The sequence below is a fragment of the Furipterus horrens genome, unplaced genomic scaffold, assembly GCF_987537825.1.
Source record: "Furipterus horrens unplaced genomic scaffold, mFurHor1.1.pri manual_scaffold_20, whole genome shotgun sequence".
Taxonomy (NCBI): domain Eukaryota; kingdom Metazoa; phylum Chordata; class Mammalia; order Chiroptera; family Furipteridae; genus Furipterus; species Furipterus horrens.
The window spans coordinates 2,847,437-2,867,453 of record NW_028327190.1 but is presented as its reverse complement, the minus strand read 5'-3'; the positions used below and the strand labels follow the sequence as shown (position 1 = coordinate 2,867,453).

Sequence of the window (20,017 nt, the reverse complement as noted above, 5' to 3'; positions counted from 1 at the left end):
AAGCTACAAGAACTAGAACAACAGCAACAAACAAAGCCTAGGGCAAGAAGAAGAAAGGAAATCCTCAAGATCAGAGCAGAACTAAGTGACATAGAGACTAAACAAACACTCCAAAAAATCAACAAAACCAAGAGCTGGTTCTTTGAAAAAATAAACAAAATCGACAAGCCTCTAGCCAGGTTCATCAAGAAAAAAAGAGAGAAGACACAAATAAACGAAATCAGAAAGGAAAGAGGAGAAATCACGACTGATACCTCAGAAATACAAACAATTGTAAGAAATTACTACAGACAACTGTATGGCAAGAAATTCGACAACCTAGAAGAAATGAACAAATTTCTAGAAACGTATAACCTTCCAAAACTGAACCAAGAAGAAGTAGAAAGTCTCGACAGACCAATAACAAAGGAGGAAATCGAAACAGCGATCCAAAAGCTCCCTGCACACAAAAGCCCTGGACCGGATGGCTTCACAGGCAAATTTTACAAAACATTGAGGGAAGAACTAACTCCTACCCTAACCAAACTATTCCAAAAAATCCAAGAAGAGGGAAAAAATCCCAAACTCTTTCTACCCTAATTCTAAACCAGGTCAAGACACAACGAAGAAAAAGAACTACAGGCCAATATCACTGATGAACATAGATGCTAAAATCCTCAATACGATTTTGGCAAACAGGATCCAGCAATACATCAAAAAGATCATACACCATGATCAAGTGGGATTCATCCCGGGGATGCAAGGATGGTTTAATATTCTCAAAGCAATAAATATAACACATCACCTAAACAAAATGAAAGACAAAAATCACATGATCCTATCTATAGATGCAGAGAAAGCATTTGATAAAGTACAACACCCATTGATGATGAAAACACTCAGCAAAATGGGAATAGAGGGAGCATACGTTAACATAATTAAGGCTATATAGGAGAAGCCCGAAGCCAACATCATACTCAATGGACAAAAACTGAAAGCGTTCCCCTGAAATCAGGAACTCGACAAGGCTGTCCACTCTCTCCACTCCTATTCAACATAGTGTTGGAAGTCCTAGCCACGGCAATCAGACAAGACAAAGAAATAGAAGGCATCCAAATTGGGAAAGAAGACGTAAAACTATCACTATTTGCAGACGACATGATAGCATACCTAGAAAACCCTATAAACCCCACTAAAAGACTACACGATATAATAAGTGAATTTGGCAAAATAGCAGGGTACAAAATAAATATACAGAAATCTAAGGCATTTCTGTACACCAACAATAAACTATCGGAGACAGAGGCAAAAGAGAAAATATCATTTACTATAGCAGCAAGAAAAACAAAATACCTAGGAATAAACTTAACCAAAGAGATAAAAAGACCCGTACACTGAAAATCACGCCACAATGAAGGAAGATACAAAAAAAAAAATGGAAGCAAATACCATGTTCTTGGATGGGAAGAATCAACATCATCAAAGTGGCCCTACTACCCAAAGCAATTTACAGTTTCAATGCAATCCCTATTAAAATGCCATTGACATATTTCACTGACCTAGAACAAATACTCCAAAAATTCATATGGAACCAAAAAGACCCCGAATAGCAAAAGCAATCTTGAGACAGAAGAACACAGCAGGAGGAATCACGATACCAGACATCAAACAATACTACAAAGCCACTGTGATCAAAACAGTCTGGTACTGGCATAAGAACAGACACATAGATCAGTGGAACACAATAGAGAGTCCAGAAAACAACCCAGGCCTCTATGGTCAACTAATCTTTGATAAAGGAGGAAGGGACATAAAATGGAGTGAGAAGAGCCTCTCTAACTAATGGTGCTGGGAAAACTGGACAGGGACGTGCAAAAAAATGAAACTAGACCACCAACTTACACCACACACGAGAATAAACTCAAGATGGATTAAAGACTTAAATGTAAGACGTGACACCACAAAAGTCCTAGAGGAAAACGTAGGCAGGAAAATTTCAGATATCCCACGTAACAATATCTTCACGGATACATCTCCTAAGGCAAGAGAAATAAAGGAAAAAATAAACAAATGCGACTACATCAAACTAAAGAGTTTCTGCTCAGCAAAAGAAAACATCAGCACGATGAAAAGGAAACCAACCATATGGGAAAACATATCTGCCAATGATATCGCAGACAGGGGACTGATCTCCAAAATATATAAGGAGCTTATATGACTCAACATCAAGAAAATAAACAACCCAATTAAATAACGGGCGAAGGACCTGAACAAACACTTCTCCGAAGAGGACATACAGAAGGTCCATAGGCACATGAAAAAATGCTCAACATCATTGGCCATCAGGGAGATGCAAATAAAAACCACAATGAGACACCACTTTACACCTGTCAGAATGGTCATCATCAACAAATCAACAAACAACAAATACTGGCCAGGATGTGGAGAAACGGAAACCTACTGCACTGTTGGCGGGAATGCAGACTGATGCAGCCACTATGGAAAACAGTATGGAATTACCTCAGAAAACTAAAAATGGAACTGCCTTTTGAAACAGCGATTCCACTGCTAGGATTATACCCGAAAAATCCTAAAACCCTAATTCAAAAAAACCTATGCACCCCTATGTTCATAGCAGCCCTGTTTACAATAGCTAAGTGCTGGAAACAGCCTAAGTGCCCATCTGTAGATGAGTGGATCAAAACACTGTGGTACATTTACACAATGGAATACTATGTAGCAGAAAGAAAGAAGGAACTCCTGCCATTTGCGACAACATGGATAGAACTAGAGAGAATTATGCTTAGTGAAATAAGCCAGGCAAAGATAGCAAAATACTGTATGATATCCCCTAATACAGGAAACTAAAGAGCAACACAAACAAACGAACTGAATAGGACAAAGACTAGAATAGCAGTCAGTAGTGGGGAGGGGGGAGGGAGAGAAGGGGGATAAGTAAGGGAAGGGACTAGTCAAGGAACATGTATAAACGACTCATGGACATGGACAATGGGGAGGGATATGATTGTGGGAGAAGGGATGGGCTGGGTGGGGGGAGCAATGGGGGACAATGGGACAACTGTAATTGAAAAACCAAAAAAAAATAAATAAATAAATAAATAAAAGGAAAAATAAATAAATAAAACAAACCAGCAAACATAAAACAAGCGAAATTATCATTGAGTGTTACCTCTGACCACAAAGGAATCGATAACAAAAGTAACAGGAATATCCCCAAGTACTTTGAAACTAAACAATGCACCTCATTGATCAAAGGGGAAATATTAAGGCAAATAAAAACGCATTGAACTGAATGAGTATGAAAATACAATACATCAAAGTTTGTAGGACACAGAGCAGTGCTGCAAGAGAAGTTTATAGCCCACTGTCTATATTAGGAAAGAGGAAACGTCTAAAAGTCAATCTAAGCTCCACATCAAAACTAGAAAAAGAAGAGCAAAATAAATCCAAAGCAAAGATAAAGTAGGGAATATTCAAGATAAAAGCAAAAATTGATGGAATAGAAAATAGAAAAATCAACAGAGAAAATTAATGAAACAGAACGCTGGTTCTTTGCAAAGATCAATAAAATTGACAAACCTCTAGCAAGACTGACAATTAAATACAAATTAACAATAACAGAAATGAAACAAAGGATATCATTACAGACCCTATGATAGATATAAACTTGACAACTTAATTGAAATGGAAAAATCCCTTGGAAATCACAAACGACCAGGATATACTCAGTATTTAATACATAATTTGAATAGTTCCATTGTTTTAAAGGGATTACATTTGTAATTAAAAAATGTCTTTCGGCCCAAAATATTTCACTGGAGAGTGAAACTAAATGTTTAAAGAATAACTAACATCAATTCTATACCATCTCTCTAAGACACAGAAGAGGAGGAAATACCTTACAACTACTTATATGAGAACACTTTTACCATGATACCAAACCATACAAAGACAGTATGAGAAAAGAAAACTACAGACCGATATCCCTCATGAAAATAGACTCAAAATCTTTAGCAAGCTGTTGCAAACAGAACGTATCCAAATATAAGAAGTATATTATATGCCATGACCTACTGAGGTTTATTCTAGGGATGCGAGGCTGGTTCAAAAAAATCAATCCACGTTAATAGGCCAAGGAATCCATGAGCACAAAAAGAAAGCTATGAGAGCTAATAAACCAGCTCAAGGGTACAGGACATAAGATCATACAAAACTCAGTTGTATTTCTATTGAATTGTATTTCTATTTCAATTGTATTCATTTGCAAGAAACAATGTGAAAATAAAATTAAGACAATTCTACTTACGATGACATCAAAAATAATAAAAGATTTAGAAAATAAATGTAATCAAAGAACTACAAGACTTGTACACCGAGACGCACAAAATATCGAGAGAAATTAAAGACCTAAACAAATGTAAAGACATCCCATGTTCATCAAGTAGGATACTTAATATTGTTAAGATGGCAGCCCTCAAATTGATCTACAGAATCAATACAATCTGTATCAAAATCTGTGCAGAGAAGAGTTAACATAGTGGGCCTGACAATGCTATCGTTTTTGAAAATCCTGCTTGCAAGGTTGGCCCTTGGCTGGGATCTAGGAACTTGGATTTGGTCGGAGGGAAGGGCTCCCACTATCCCAACTGATGAGAGTAGCTTATTGTACCTTAACTGTTTGTGCAAACAATATGATTTATGGTGAACAACAGCTTTCCCCCTGGGACTCTGGGATTTTGGTATGTGCTAGGCAGAGGGTGCCTGGAGGACCAGCCCCTAATGAAAGCCCTTGGCACTGTCTCTAATGAGCTGTCCTCATAAACAGCATTTCCACACAAGTTGTCACAACTCTTCATTGCAAAAAGCTATACTAAGTGAAAGCAGTCACAACAGACTACCTATTATATGGTTCCATTTATATTAAATGTCCAGAATAAGTCAATCTATACATCCACAAAGCAGATTACTGGCCGCCAACAGCTGGAGAGGTATAGAGTTGGGGGAGTTACGATAGCTAAAGGGCATGAGGTTTCTTTTTTTGGTGATGAAGATGTTCTAGAATCTATTTTGGTGATGACTGCACAACTCTGTGAGTACACTGAAAGTCACTGAATTGTACACTTTATATGGATGGTATTTGAATTAGGTGTCAATGAAGCTGTTATACAATTACAGTGGGTAATAAAATATATTGGTTCTTTAAAAAGTCTGTTGAAGAGTGACAGGAAAGACTCCATGGAACCAGTGAGGAAGTTGGTTCAATAAGCCAGGCAATTTGTACCAAAATAGTCCAATGTTCTTTGTCACGGCCAAGCAGTTCTATAAGGTTCTGGGCACAGCAATTCTTGAACAACCGTTATCAGTAATTTTCTTTCTTTTAAAAAAAAATTGCGATATAACAGACATATAACAAACATATCAGTTTTCGATGCACACACTGATTTTGAATTATATAAGTAGCCTTAAGCACTTACTAATATATATGAACCTAATAGTACCCCTGGCAGGAGAAATGACAATGAGTAAAACACACTCATTCTGTATTTGGAAAGGTAACGCTCATAATGAAATAACTACCAACACACGAAAGAACATGATACGTGCCAAAGCAAGGCTAAAATACAACTGCTAAGGATTTCAGAGGACATGTTGTTCGGCACACCATTATTGCCAGTACAGTCACTGTTGTCATATTCAGCCCAACATCACCAAGAATGATTACTGAGTGTCTAAGTACATGAGCAACTCTTAAGAGTCTATACAGAGAGTTAGGCGAAGTTCTTCCTTGAACCTAACACATCTTTTTGATGGGACTACTAAGGAAATAGTACATTAATGTTATAAGTGTGTCATCTCTATTATAAATAATTATGAAATATTAGGTTATAAATGTAACATACATAAAACGGCAGGTTTTCGGATGCAAGTTATTCTAGAGGGGGGATTCGCCGAGTTCCCTTTTAATTTGAGGAATGCCTTGGCAAAATGGGTTTTTGTATGGAGTGATCTTGTACCGTGTGGAAACACGTTTCCCAAGCAGCTGCGAACTCCTAGTGGCCACACGAACTCATTACCATCTAGCTTTGAGAGCAACAGGCACAGAAAGGTTAAGTCTGACATCCCTGCGGGGCAACTACCTGACAAAGCTGAAGACTAGGGCAGTCTTCATCCTATTTAAATGTCCCTAAAACCAGGGGCGATCCTGAAGGGTGTGTGGGCGGATCGATGCCTATAAGCACTATGAGGGAACCTGAAGAGGTTTATGCTTCCAGATCCCCTTTCTTTCCTCCGAGGCCTTTGTTTGAAACATTTATTGACAAATAAAGACACTCTCTGGAGGGAAGGAGAAAAACTGTCAGCAACTAATATTACATTTAAATACTTTTCTGTCAGAAAAGTTTGTTGGTCTGATAAAAAACGAAAAAGAATCCCGACTAACAGCCTAGTTTCCTCAGCCACTTCTCCAGCTCTGACATAAACATTTTTTTAAAGCACCATTAACAAGCCATACATGGATTGAAAGCTAAAGCTACACACGGGAGAGCCGCTCCCCACCAGTCAGTAACGGAAAAAAGACGAAACAAAACAGAACATAACAAAACAAACAGATGAGGGGCAGAGGGATAAGGGACTAACCGCCTCGGAATTACCACGTCAGACCAGCGGCCTCACGACCGACGGTTTCAGACCAACCGCCTCACACTAACGGCCAACAGGTGGTGCGCGGACCCTAGCATGCTCACCGGCAGGGCGAGATAACCGATCAACACTTTTCAATCAGGCTTGAAACCACCAGAGAGGGCCAAAAATTCAGACTAGGTACCTTTTACCCTTGCTTTTTTTGCTATGGGGATTCCTCTTCTGCATCTTCGGACCCTAGAAGAGAGTAAACGCGTGCTAATCTCTGAGCACACACACGTAAACCCCCGTCCCCAAGATAATGGAAGCGGCTCGTACTGGAAGTGGCTCATACCGGAAGTGGCTGAACCACCAATCAAATGGCCTCTCTGGGCTCCATTTTGCCGTTAATAAAACCTGGATTAAAATAGTACCCATATCATACAGCTGCGTGAGAAATAAATGAGAAAATGCATGCAAAACACAGCACCGGGCAAATGTTCAGACCTGCAGAGTTAGAAACGCTGGGAGGGGGCCCAACTATCTGTTTCAATACGCTCTCCAGGTGATTCTGAGGCATGCCTGAAGTGTGAGTTTTTGCTTTATGAAGAACGCTGCCCACTCAAATAGCTAACCAAAATCTTTGTTATTATTTCAGATTCCATGACTCCATGCTTTCTGAATTATGTTTCCTGCCTGAACTTTCAAAACCGTTATTTGTTTCTTGAGCCCAACTCTGTAGCCCGTATCACCACGGATACGAAGAGAAAGAGAGAACCTGTCTTCAAGGTTTCAGTGTAGGTGATCCAAGAATAGGAAAAGTTGATTAAACCTAATGGTCACAGTAGCATTGCATAAACTAAATTAGGGAGGCTAAATCTGAGGCTGAAAGATACTTGGTGGCACTGACAGGCAGACCAGTTTCATGAAGGCTGATAGTTCGGTTCAGTTCAACTTCATGTTGCCATTATTCATAATAATTACATTACAAACACAGGTTCCATTTTTATTAATAGCTCTTTCAAATCAAATACAAACTGAAAGCATAGTTAAAGTGTGATTTGTATGGCTATTCACAAGTTTGTATGGAGGAGAAGATATTTGGATAGAATAAACAAGGCTAGAAAATGAATGATGGTCTTAGGGGGAAAAAAAGGTGACCAAAGCTTCTGGGTTTAACATATTTATGTTTGTCTCTTAGAGGATAACCTAAGTGCATACTACTTTACACATATCCACACACTAATGTAGCATGTTCCTTTTTTTTTTTTTTTTTTTTTTGACTCTGAACATCCTTTCTTCCCCATCTGTCAGTACGGGACACTCTGAGAGCCTCAGCAGCTTAAGAGAAAGAAGAGGCAGTACCATATGACTGAGCCTCCTTGCATTTTCATTACTGGTTTATCATCCAAAAACTGCTCTTGTTAGCCTCCAGGATGACAAGGTTGGGGTACCATGGGACAGGGCTCTAATCATCAATAAGAGTTCTCTCTTTGTCGTTTGGAGGATTTGATAAGACATTTTTCCAGGCCCAGATCACAGATTTTCCCTTCTGGGCTTGGAGACACAGAGGGTTTTTTGTTTGTTTGTTTGTCCGTTTGTTTGTTTGTTTTGTTTTTTTAACCTTAGGGATATACATTCTTGTGCTTGGAGAATAAATAAACATTTCCTTTCTTTGCTTCTTATTCCATAGACATGAGCCAGACACAGGAGCTCCAACTTAAATATCAGAAGTTCCCCGTGACAAAAGAGTGGTAAAGGAAAAACAAGTTCTATACTGTGGATTTTAGCCCATCGCTATTGACGAAAGCTCCCTTCTTGACCAAAATTAATTTTTAATAAAAGCTGTGTGTATTTAAGGTATATAACATAATGGTTTGATATAGTCAGGCTTATCTGAACCTTCTTCTCAATTAGGCCTCACCTTTGGCTTATAAAAACTCCAACTTTCGGTTTTTATGAGCTCAAGGCATGTCCTTAGAATGATGATCCCAGCCTCCTTAATATACCGGCCTGAGAAAGCTCAACATTGCCAAAAGAATTCCCTGTCTGTTTCAGCCAAAACCTGACCATGGGCCCCTGCCTCCCCTCCCTTTTCATAGAGCATTTACAGAACTTGTAATTGTAAATCCTTTCTCTGTCCCTCTGAGACATATCTTCTACAACCCAGAAATATCTGTTTCCAGGACCTGGGAGCCATCCCTTCGAAATGTAATCATCAAGAAAGACAGAGCCTCTGTTTCCCAATCTCTATGGAAGGATAGGAGTTCAACTTTGATAAGTGCCAGTTAGCAAACGCAGAGGCCCTGATCATGGTGATCAAACTCCGTTGGCCCCCAAAATGTCCCTCAATACTTTTCCTTTAGCACACCCCAGCATTTAAAGGGCTCCTGCCTTTTGTTGCACTGGAGTTGAGCTCTAGTTATCTAAAGTCTCTCCTCTACTGCAGTAGCCTGAATAAAATCTACCTTGCCACCTTTAACAGATGTCCAGCTCTGTTTCTCTTCGATGCCATGAACTAAAAAGATCAGAACTGGACAACAAGTTTAAGACATGAAATCCTAGAGGTAACAGGGAAAGTAACAAATGAAGTCAGACCAAGACTATGAAACCCTAGCGTTTAGGAGAGTCATCTCAACCGATCTTTTAAAACTTCAGATGCAGTTCTTCTCATGTAGGAGGTTAAAGTGGAGACATGTGGAAAAAATAAAAGGAGAGAACAAAATAACACTTGAGCGCCCTGCAAGTCATTTGGTTGTGGGCGAGTGGTTCCACACTGGGGATAAGCTAAAGGCACCCCAAAGTGTAATGGATGACCTTCTAAAGAATACCGTACCAAGAAACCCAGCACTGGCGATAGTGGAGAATAATAAAGAGGGGCTTGAGGAGCCTCTGAAAGGCTGACCCTGTCCCAAGACTATTGGCTTTTATTCTGGGCTAATAATGTTTCATGATGAAGGTTAGAGCTTGTTGGACCAGTTAGGCACCCAGGATCCTAAGGACACCCAACTTTGTGCTGTTATTGTCAGCTATAGAAAGAAACAGCAATGTCATGAAGTAGAAGTCCTAGTACTAGCTGGTGGTCAAGGCTTTAGGAGAGTATGGGGAGTTGAGGAAAGAACGAACATCTTATGTCAGACTGGAAGGATTATCATAGCATCCAAATGCACGAGAAAAGAATTATTTCAAGTTCTTATGAAATAACCTACTCCAATATTGCACAAGTCTTCTGAACTTCTTTTTGACTAAAAGTGTCTTAATGGCGAGATAAAACCACAGAAGCTGCTAAGGAAGTCTCCAACTTTCTATTTTCATACCTTCATTCAGGATACCCAGAAAGGACTTTGATTAACTCTGTCTCTAACTCTGAACCTTCAGGGGGGAAACCAAAGAAAATTAAGCTAAGATGTGAAAATCAACACTGCTCTGTGAAAAATAGACTCTACTGGTAACGAGTATGATTAGATTGTTCTGGAAGTCCAGCAAGAAGAAGAAAGAGAAAGGAGGTTTCAAGGTGTTGTGAACTGGACAAAACATGAAAGGATTATGTGTACCCTTCTAGAGAGAACAGAAGGTTGTCATACAGAAGGCAGCTTGAGGTGGTTTTCATATGAAGAGATGTTGAGTTTGCCAGCCTGCTACACTTTTGCTGCAGTTGCTATGGTTTCAGGCATTGTGACCCAACAAACTCTGGTGTCATGTCCCAGGGTCATAAGCAGCAGGAAAGGCTTTGGCCCTTCAGTCTTGTCCAACTGCTGACAAGGGCAGCAGCCAGCTGCGGGTACCCGAGAACTTGACACTGCCCAGATCCATCTAAAGGGACACATCTCCTTTCTTGGTGGCACATTTTCAGCCAAAAGAACTTCATTATCAAGGTAATGAGTTTATATATTTTGTTGTTGTTGTTTTTTGTTTTGTTTTTTTTACAGTTCTTTAGAATCTGGACACGAGAGACCTCTTTGCCTCCCTCTCTTTGTTTCTAGGCTAGTGATCTCTAGTTCTGGGAAAAAAGAAACCCCCTCTTTTGAGGGTATGGGAAGCCTTTTCCTAAATGTTTGGGAGAACCTCAAAGATCTTGGAGGGTTGGGGGGGTCATAAAGGGTAGGCATGTAATACTATCCGGTGAAAGGATAGCTGAGTATAGGAGGGAGAGAGGGAGAGAAAAATGGAAGAAGGTAAAGGGAGGAAGGGAGGGGGAAAAAGAGGGGAAGAGGAGAAGGGAGCTAGAGGTTAAAGGGGTCTAAATTTTGAAGGAAGTTGGAGGAGAGGAATTCAATAGCCCTCTACCATTTGGCAAAAAGTTTCTCTTGTTAGTTAAAAAACAAAGTCAAATCCAAGTACGAGGTACCAAAACAATTCTACTGAACCCATAACTGTGTCTTCCTGTACATGGGTCTAAGGTCTTACATAACAAACATTATTTAGGGCTTTTTCCACTTTCTTTTTACTTTTAATTCCAGGCTGGGGTGGGAGGTGGTGGGGAGTGGTAAGAGAAGTTGGCAGAGATGATTATTCTTTCAAAAATAAAATTAAGTATGGTTCTATGGGATCGGGGCCTGGTTTTTATAGCTGTTAGACCGAGTTTTCTCAGTGTTCAGAATCTTGTTCTATTGTGGGATCTCATATGTTGTTTTAATTAAAAAGGTTATTTTTTCACTCTACTAGTGTTGGCCTTAGTCTTTTCCAATGGCTCTATGTGGTAAGTGTTACAGCTGTTTATCCCATTTCACTCCTTATATCATGAGAAAGGCTCTGGTTGAACTGGGGTTAACTAAAATTCAATTAAGGGGGATGAGGTATGCTTGATTCCATGAAGGTGCTTAAGAATGGCAAAGGAAGTAGAGGCAGGTGAGATTTAGTGGAGTTTAGTAGAAATAAGTCTCTAAAGTTAATCTCCACGTTCTCTATACTTCCTTTTAAATTTGCTTCCCAACGAAGTATGCTAAAATGATCCTGATAATTTCAGAGAATCCCTTTCCCACTACTCACCCCACCAGTTTCTAGCCTAACCCAATATGAACTACATAGCTGAGTTCCAGGGCCTTCTTATCCAAACTGAGCCAGTTTCTAAAAACCATATATAAGCCTTTCAGATTCCTTTTCTTTTGTCTTTCCAGAGGCCTGATAATATTGAGTGGTTACACAGCGCCAGGGGTGTGTGCAAGGTCAAGCTCCATAGCCCAAAAGGACAGCAAGAACAGGAACGGAAAGTGGTAAGATACTAAATTACTCCCACTAAGGGGTGGAAAGGATTGCTTTATGGATACAGATATCCTGGAACCCAGAATAGACTAATGGAGGGTAATAGTGTCGTTTCTCTAAGATATCAAGTTCAGTAAAGTTTGTGGGCTGGGGGGTGGGGGTTGGGGTGGGGGCGGGGCGCAGTATGCTTATACATCACAGAGGGACACGTGAAGGGAGGGAGAGAATGAAGAGTAGCTGGGGAGGGGGGTGGGGGGAGCCTCAGGGGAGGGAGGAGTGGTGGTTGCCTAGTTTTAGCAGCCTAATGGAATCATAATAATATCAGCTAGCTACAAGTAAGTTGCACTCAAGTGGGACTCCCACAGGAGGGCAAAATGTGTAATACTTCACATTTTTTATCACGTTCAAATGCCATTCGTACTGTTATGTATTTAATGCTTTTTTAATTGACTGACGTTTAAAAATTACCATCAACCTAAGCAATATTATCCATAATGTCACAGGTTTTATGTTTTAGTATGTATTTTTCCTACTAAACAACAAAAAAGTACATATATTAAACACAGAAATGTTTATCCATGTATCACTTAAAGTTTTCTATAACATCAGTAGTAAAAACACCACTTTTGGGGAACACTATGGTAGTTGAAAGTGCTCTAACTGAAAGTCAGGGAATTGGTTTCTTTTTTTTTTAATGTTTATTTATTTATTTATTTATTTATTTATTTATAATTTTATTTTTTGGTTATTCAATTACAGTTGTCCCATTTCCCCCCATTGCTCCTCCCTCCCAGCCCATCCCTTCTCCCACAGTTATATCCCTCCCCGTTGTCCATGTCCATGAGTCATTCATATACGTTCCTCGACTAGACCCTTCCCTTACTTATCCCCCTTCTCCCCCTCCCCCCTCCCCCCTACTGACTACTATTCTAGTCTTTGCCTATTTAGTTCATTTGTTTGTGTTGCTCTTTAGTTTCCTGAATTGAGTTCTAATGTAAGTTTCAGCTTTGAGTTTGCGTCAGTTGGGCAAGGCACCTTTCTTCTTACTTTTTTCAGTAAATGTAGGTATTGTAATTTGGGCATCTCTGACAGGTAGGTATTCTTATCTAGGAAATACAATAATGATAAGATTCTCTCTGCCTAATAGCATTTATTGAGTACTTACTATGTACAGGTACTCTGCTGAAAGCTTTGTATTCACTCTCAATCAATCCTCACAAGAACCCCTATGCGGTAGGTGCTTTATCGTCTCAAAGAGAAACCGCAGTCTTTTCTCTAGAATTTTCCTCAATACGCTGTCCTAATTTGGTGCAGATATGCTTTGTCGATGTGTCCACCCTGAAAGTGGAAGATAAAGGTTCCAAGGTGAGTATTCTCTGCTCCCCTCAGAGTTGGAATGAGTGAGAAACTGCTGAAAGAGTTATCAGTGGCAGCATAATAAAAGGGAAAGTCTGTGCCAGAGGGTGGAAGGATGGAGGAGATTCAGGTGGGCAGCCATCATTTTTGAAAACCCCAAACCCCCGGTTGAGAATATACTGTCACTCTTGATGCCAAATCTCATTCTAGAAGGAACTTAATTTGCTGGTAGGCCTGAAAGAATTACAGCATGGAAGGTAGCATGTCAGAACAGTGAGAAAACTGTCCAAAAGTTTGACGATTCATGAAATATGATTCCTAAGATTTATGGATTTGTGAATGCCTCTGGAGGGGTAGTAATTTGTGAGGAGAACAATATCTCATTCTTCAAACATTAGCTAGCATCACAAGCCTACTTATCCTTCTCCATTGAAAGGAAAAGATAAGAGATATGACATTCATGTTTTGGAGAGGGCAGCTTGGAGAAGTCTCAAAAAGCAGTTATTCATAAGAATCTCACCACTTCATCCCATAGGATGCTGGTGGTTCCTGTTCCGGAGGTGACCTAACGCAACACCATCTGAAAGAGAAAGAAGTTATTATAATCAAGGCTACCGAGAAGCAAAACCAGTCTAAGGTATGCTTAGCTTCCGAGTCCACCCTTTCTAATTCCCAGAGTCCAGTGCTGACTCCGAAGACTCTGGTTCACAAAAGGTAAGAGAAATATTTCCAAACAAGCCCCTACATTTGACTACTATGATATTCCAGAGTTCACAGGCCTAAGTTCAAAGTCAGGTAAGTTTAATGTCCAGGTATCTAACAATGGCACTAATCACAGAGGTTCAGAATGCTCTTCCCTGATTGCAGGTCCCTACTCCAAACAGAATCTTGCTACCCTTATCCTAACAAAGATGTGGAATGAAAGCATGATCTTTTTCAGTGCTTTCTGTTGTCTTCTACTGGGCTTGTGTGCTCCACATTGCCCAGTGTCCAAAAAAAGAAAAAGAACAAGCATATATGGAACAGAGAGAATCCACAATGACCAAGAACTGTAGTGGCTTGTTCCCCAAACCTGTTGCCTAAGAGATTACAGACTGTTAGGTAGCGTAAAGTTAGAAGCAATTCGATTTGGATACCACTGTCACATGCAACTCCTTTTGTTTTTCTGTAACTACCTAAATTATATCTGTTGGGCTCCTGGCCCATGACAAGTCACCTTCACAGTCCTACAAACTTGGAGTAGTTGATATTGAAATAGGATATTTGGTTTTATCTCAAAGGAGTCAATTTTTTTTTTGTTCTGCATCTCTATGCTTATCTTATAACCAGGAACAACATTTCTGACCTCAGACACATTTGGAGAGGTGAGAGTGGCTCCTAAGGAAGAAAAAAAGTTTAAAAATATTCTTCAAAGAGTTTTGGGTTTTGTTGGAAGGAGGACTCCATTTTGAAGTCTTCAGAAAGGGATAAATTATACCTAATGTTTATTCTTAAAAGTGCAGCACGTATTTCCTACACATAATGCAGGTGTCCTTGATTGTAACCTAAACCAATTTGCAAAATGTTGAACTTATCATGACCTCAAAGTTCTAGGGATTCAGTGGAAAGAAAGGAGATGAAGCAATGGAACGGGTAAAGAGGACGATGGTACTTAGCAAGGAGTGGAAGACATGTATAATACATATACACATATCTAGACATGAGCATATGCACATAATTTACCCTGACACACAGCAATATATACAAAATAATTTATACGAGCAGTGACACACACATCCCTGGCTACGTGTGTACATATGACACTGGTGAACACACACAAGCATTGAAACAACAAATGTGTGTGTATATTCATAAACAATGACTCACCTACACAAAGGTATAGAGTCAGCTGCATTGACATACCCACATGTGGCATATCAACATCTATATATGCATCCATGCACACTATGCATAAACATGCACACTACACATAAACATACACACATGAGCCTCGATCAAAACACAGTGACTGTACAAGTTCAGGTGATAGGCATGCACTCTTACACAGGGTGGGGCAAAAGTAGGTTTACAGTTATGAGTATGTGAAACGGTTTATTCTTGAATTATTACTTATTATTTTCCATACATACAACTGCAAACCTACTTTTCGCCCCACTCTGTAAATATACCTCATGTTGATACGCACACATACAAACTTAAGCAAAGTGACACTAACAACATTTGAATGCACTGATACATACCTTGACACAAATACAATGACATCCCCACTCACGTATTCACACAAGTACTCAAATACCCAGGGTGTGTGCAACACTGACACACATTCTCAATCATTCACATAGCATATAAATATAACATAAACTGATACCCAATTTATTGACATACACAGTCATTATATTAGCACCTATCCACATTGAACATAAACATTTATTGATGTATTATCTATTATCTATTAATTACTATATATGTTAACATGTGAATTTATTCTTTTTTTATTCTTTTTTTTAAATAAATAAATGATTAATTAGTTATTTTAACAATAGGAAATAACAATCCCTCCCTCTCAGACATTAAGACCCTTTATAATCTTATAAAGGACAATGGGCGAAGGTCTCAAGCTCCTCTAGCTGCTTCAAGCTGGACATGGTTGTCGTTCGTCCTACCTACCCTTGGGTCCAGACATCCCTAATAAGAGTGGGGGTGTGGAGGGGAGGGTTGCCTTCCCACATGGGGAAGGATCGTGCAGACTCCAGGTCAGTTGGCTGTCCCCAGACAACGGCGTGCTTGGTTTAACAGGCTGGCATCCTTGTTGTATTCTGGGGGCAACAGATTTGGCAAAAGGGTTTAAAGACATCTTCAATCCATAACCACTAGATGGCAAAAGGCAGGGATTAATTTTTCAATGTTCCACATTAGGGAAAAGAAACGGGCTTCTTTGGAGGAAGGTGTGCCAGGCGCATCTCACCTGTCCAAAACCCTTTTGCCCATTCTACTTAGTTTGGGCTGAGGGAAACAGTTTAGCTTTCCCCTCTCTTAGACCTCTGGGCCCTTTCGGTCCAAGCCATTAGGATAGAACAGAGAAACCAGTTTTAAAGTGAAGCCCACAAACCACCCCATTCTTCACCAATCCAGCCACTTAGTTCAGCCAAACCGTTGAGTCTCAGGAGGCCGCGCTGCAGACAGGATTAATACACATATAGGTATAGCTCCATGATACATTCTATTAGATTTGTATTATAAACAAACATGCAGATCACTCAAATCGACACTTGTCATTTACATATTCAGACACACTGACATACACATTCATTTTTACATTCACACAGTGTACAAAATGTACACGCTATCATGCACACGTTGGCCCGTACAGGAAACATATAAAATCGGTATTGATGTCAACACATTGTTACACAGGCTTACACACAGGCAGGCATACATGTGCACTGACATGTGCACACGGACACACACGCTAACAACACAGACTGAACATTCTCACATCTACTGAGATGTCCCCACTTATGAATTGCTATACTGTTATTCACACACACACACACATGACAGACACATTGATACATTTTTGACACATGTTGAGATAAGCACACGTGCTCATGTGAAATTGACACGCTACCACTTGTGCTCAAAGGGATATAATTATGTATTATGTTTCCATGCAAATCCTAAAGGCTAAACCCCTAATGTATGCAGTTTAGAAAGATATGTCTTCTAAATAAAATAAGGGGGGAAAGTAGCCTCCCCAAACTCTTAGGTGTTCTTTTTTTTTTTTTTTTTTTTTAGATGGACGGATCTATATGCCTTTTCACACAAGCTCCCTCTGATCCTATAACTGTTGTAAATTGGCTTCTAAATGATATCCAGAAGTATGCCTTGGGTTTCGAACATGCACTAAGTCCCTCAGCCTCTAGCTGCAAACATAAAATAGGAGATGAAGATGAACATCACAAATTACCCTCTGCAAACTGCTACAGCATCTATGATGATAAACTGAATATCGATTACATGGCCAATAGACCTCAAAGCCCACATGTAGACATGACTGCAGCCAAGAATACCAACAAAAATCAGAGTCCTTCCACCTCTCCAGCAAAATCTTCTAGCACTAACAGGGCAGTAATCTCTCCTGAGGGAGAATGTCCCATGGATGACCTTTCCTTCACCATCATCCGGCTATCTAATCTGGTAATGGAGATGCCTTGTAATGAAATCAAGAAGTTGGAAAATGGAAGCAAATGCTTTCGTCATTCAATCTATCCACCCTCTGGGAACAAAGGGAAAAACACTCCCCGCAGCGCTGTGAGCAAGATCGTTTCTGACATGGCCCATGATGCTGAGGAAATATCCTATGTGGAAAGGCGGGGCACTGGAGAAGAGGGCAGGGAAGGTGGCAGGAAAAAGTTTATGTATAGTGAATTATCCAACAAGAACAAGGGGGTAGACAAAGAGATGTGCCAACAAGAGAGCAAAGATTTTTCACACTCTATCAGTAAAGGACTCACGGTTTATGCAAATCAGGTGGCATCTGACCTGATGGTCTCCATTTTGAAGACCTTGAAAGTGCATGCTCCTGGGAAGCCAATTCCCGCTTGTGTGGTCCTGAAGAGGGTGTTGTTAAAACACACCCAGGAAGTTGTCTCTGATTTGATTGATTCCTGCTTGAAGAACCTGCATAATATCACTGCGGCCCTGATGACTGACTGCGACTTTATCTCAGCTGTCAAGAAGAGTCTGTTCAACCACGGAAAACAAAATGCTACACATATAATGGAGGCCATGCTGAAGCGCCTGGCTACTGTTCTGCTTGGAGAGAAGGAGTCTAAATCACAGCCTCTGTTGTACGCATCCTTGAAGGCCGGCTCCCACAGTCTCAAATACGAGAACCAAAGTCAAAACCAAAGTCTTGAATTCTCCACCATGAAAACTGAATTGAAGGGGAAGGACAAATGCAAAATAAAACCAGAGGAGTGCAAGTCATTGATTAGCGCTGAAAGAGTTGCTGAACACATCCTCAAGGAGAGCCTGTCCATGTGGAACCAAAAACAACGAAACCAAGGCGAGATGGCTGGCAAAGCATGCGTGAGTAAGGAAGAAAAAAGAGAGAAGATCAGCCCTTCCACAGAGTCACTGGCGAAGGACTTGATTGTCTCTGCCCCTATGCTGATTCAGTACCACCTGACCCAGCAGGCCGAGGCCAAAGATGCACTTGAAGATGACTATCCTGGTTCCACCATAGGCCATAGGACTCAGAGTGCCCAATTTGAAAAGAACGCAAGTGACCAAAGTGCCAAGGCACTTTCAGTGAAACATCTAGAATCTTGTGGAGCTCCTGGGCCATCTACCTCTGTAAAGGAGACTCAACAACAGGCGGAGTGCCAAAAGTCCGATATGTCAAACATCATTCTATCACTGATTCAGAAACTGCTCAGTGAGACCTCCTTCAACAGTGAAGAGCAATCTGAAGGGGAGAGCAAGCCTTCTGAGCCCAGGCCAAACAAAGCAACTTCAATGTCCAAGAGAGGGGAAAAACAATTCCAGGAGAATTTAGACCTTGGTTTTGCCAGCGGGATGATGCAAATGAACTGGCAATTCATCAATCAACTGGTAGAACCTGTGAGGAAGCTGTGCCTTATCATGGCTAGGTATCACAACAACAGGGAAGCCCTGGCCGAATTGGAAGAACAAGCAGCCTTGGTACACAACCCAAGTTTCCAAGTTGGTGGCCCCAGATGCAGTCACAGTAGTGCAATGTCACAGAACTATCGAGAGTTTTCTGGGCCGGAAGTCATCATCAATAATTGGTGCTCAACAAGTAGCTTGCAGAAACAGCTCCAGGCTGTCCTGCAGTGGATTGCAGCCTCCCAATTTAAGGTGCCTGTGCTCTGTTTCGTGAGAGATGATGATGGACAACTGGAGAAGGTAAGCAATGGCAAAGCACAAGAAGAAAGATGGTTAGACTGGGCAGGGGAAGGGAGGCAAAACTGTACTTAGGGCTCATGAGCAGTCCAAATTTTTCTCAAGTATGCTCTTTACTATGTGCTTTATGAATTACTTTATCCTCATAAAAAGACACAAAAGCAATGAACCATTAATTGAGGCTGTAGCACCTTGGGGTCTGCACATTTCAGCCAAGAGGAGGCGAGAAAGATTAGCTTTTTTTTTTTTTTTTTTTTAAATTCAGTGACCCTTTAAACAAACTACTTGGTAAAATATGTTTTAGGAAGGTGGGGGAGATGGCCACCCCTAACCTTGACCTAGCAATCAGCACAGACTAACCAAAAGACCCAGGCCTTGGAGAGAAGTATTTAGTAAAGACAACTGATTCCAGGTTTTGTTTTTTGATGCTCAAAATGAAGTTATGTTTTTCATTTTGATCTATGACATTAGAGGAGGGTCAAGGAAAAAGGAGAGGGAAGGCAGTCCTGGATCAGCGAAAGCTTTTACTCTAATCTTAGTCATGGGCGGAAAGGTGGGTGCGGGGGGTAGTTCACTTTATCCACCTGAGACCTTTCTTCAAAAGTATCACATGACTCAAGCTATCTCTGCTCCCTCCACAGCTTCCAGAAGTTTCAGCTAAGGCAGCAGAGAAGGGGTACAGTGTTGGAGATCTCCTTCGAGAAGTAATGAGGTTTGCCAAGGAACGACAACTGGATGAAGCCATGGACAACATGGCTAGAAAACAACTTCTGGACTGGCTGCTCACTAACTTGTAAACTAACAGTCCCTTCAACAACTCTGTAGCTAGTCACCCCATCCCCACAGCAGCATTCCATGCCATCTGGGCGCCCCTTCATTAGGCAAGTTGAACAACACACTACACGACTGTCTT

General features: G+C 40.6%; 1 protein-coding gene across 1 annotated transcript in view; it reads left to right on the top strand.

The window, feature by feature from the left end:
• The window catches only part of LOC149990257 (A-kinase anchor protein 4-like), a 49,722-nt gene extending 29,705 nt beyond the window's left edge, over positions 1–20,017 (top strand). The window contains exons 2-6 of the mRNA XM_090265511.1: positions 11,736–11,831; positions 13,135–13,185; positions 13,712–13,813; positions 16,972–19,107; positions 19,746–20,017. Coding sequence (XP_090121637.1) covers positions 11,736–11,831; positions 13,135–13,185; positions 13,712–13,813; positions 16,972–19,107; positions 19,746–19,901 — 2,541 coding nt within the window. The 3' untranslated portion in view covers positions 19,902–20,017. The remainder of the gene's footprint in view (positions 1–11,735; positions 11,832–13,134; positions 13,186–13,711; positions 13,814–16,971; positions 19,108–19,745) is intronic.